Here is a 210-nt window from a genome sequence, read left to right as displayed (position 1 = left end):
GGGTTAAAACTTACAGTCAAAGTTGTAGAGCCCTGTTTCCGGATCTGTAAGAAGTAAGCAACATACATAACGTAAGACAAACATATCTCTGAAGATGGAGAAAAAAAAAACAATTAAAGAGTGTGAACCGGAAAATTTCCAGTTGTTTACCGTCCGTCGCGCATCTGTGTGTGTACTGCCTTGGGCGCGGACTCGGGGCGGCCCTAGGGT

The 210-nt window shown here is 45.2% G+C and overlaps 1 protein-coding gene across 1 annotated transcript in view; it reads right to left on the bottom strand.

Moving 5' to 3' along the window:
• LOC119587631 (integrin alpha-PS1-like) overlaps positions 1-210 on the bottom strand; it is a 21,094-nt gene that overhangs the window by 16,659 nt on the left and 4,225 nt on the right. Inside the window, exon 2 of the mRNA XM_037936335.1 lies at positions 15-44. Within this exon, the coding sequence (XP_037792263.1) occupies positions 15-44 (30 nt within the window). The remainder of the gene's footprint in view (positions 1-14; positions 45-210) is intronic.

This window comes from Penaeus monodon, chromosome 22 (assembly GCF_015228065.2).
Source record: "Penaeus monodon isolate SGIC_2016 chromosome 22, NSTDA_Pmon_1, whole genome shotgun sequence".
In the NCBI taxonomy this organism is placed as follows: domain Eukaryota; kingdom Metazoa; phylum Arthropoda; class Malacostraca; order Decapoda; family Penaeidae; genus Penaeus; species Penaeus monodon.
This window is presented reverse-complemented; position numbering and strand designations above follow the sequence as displayed.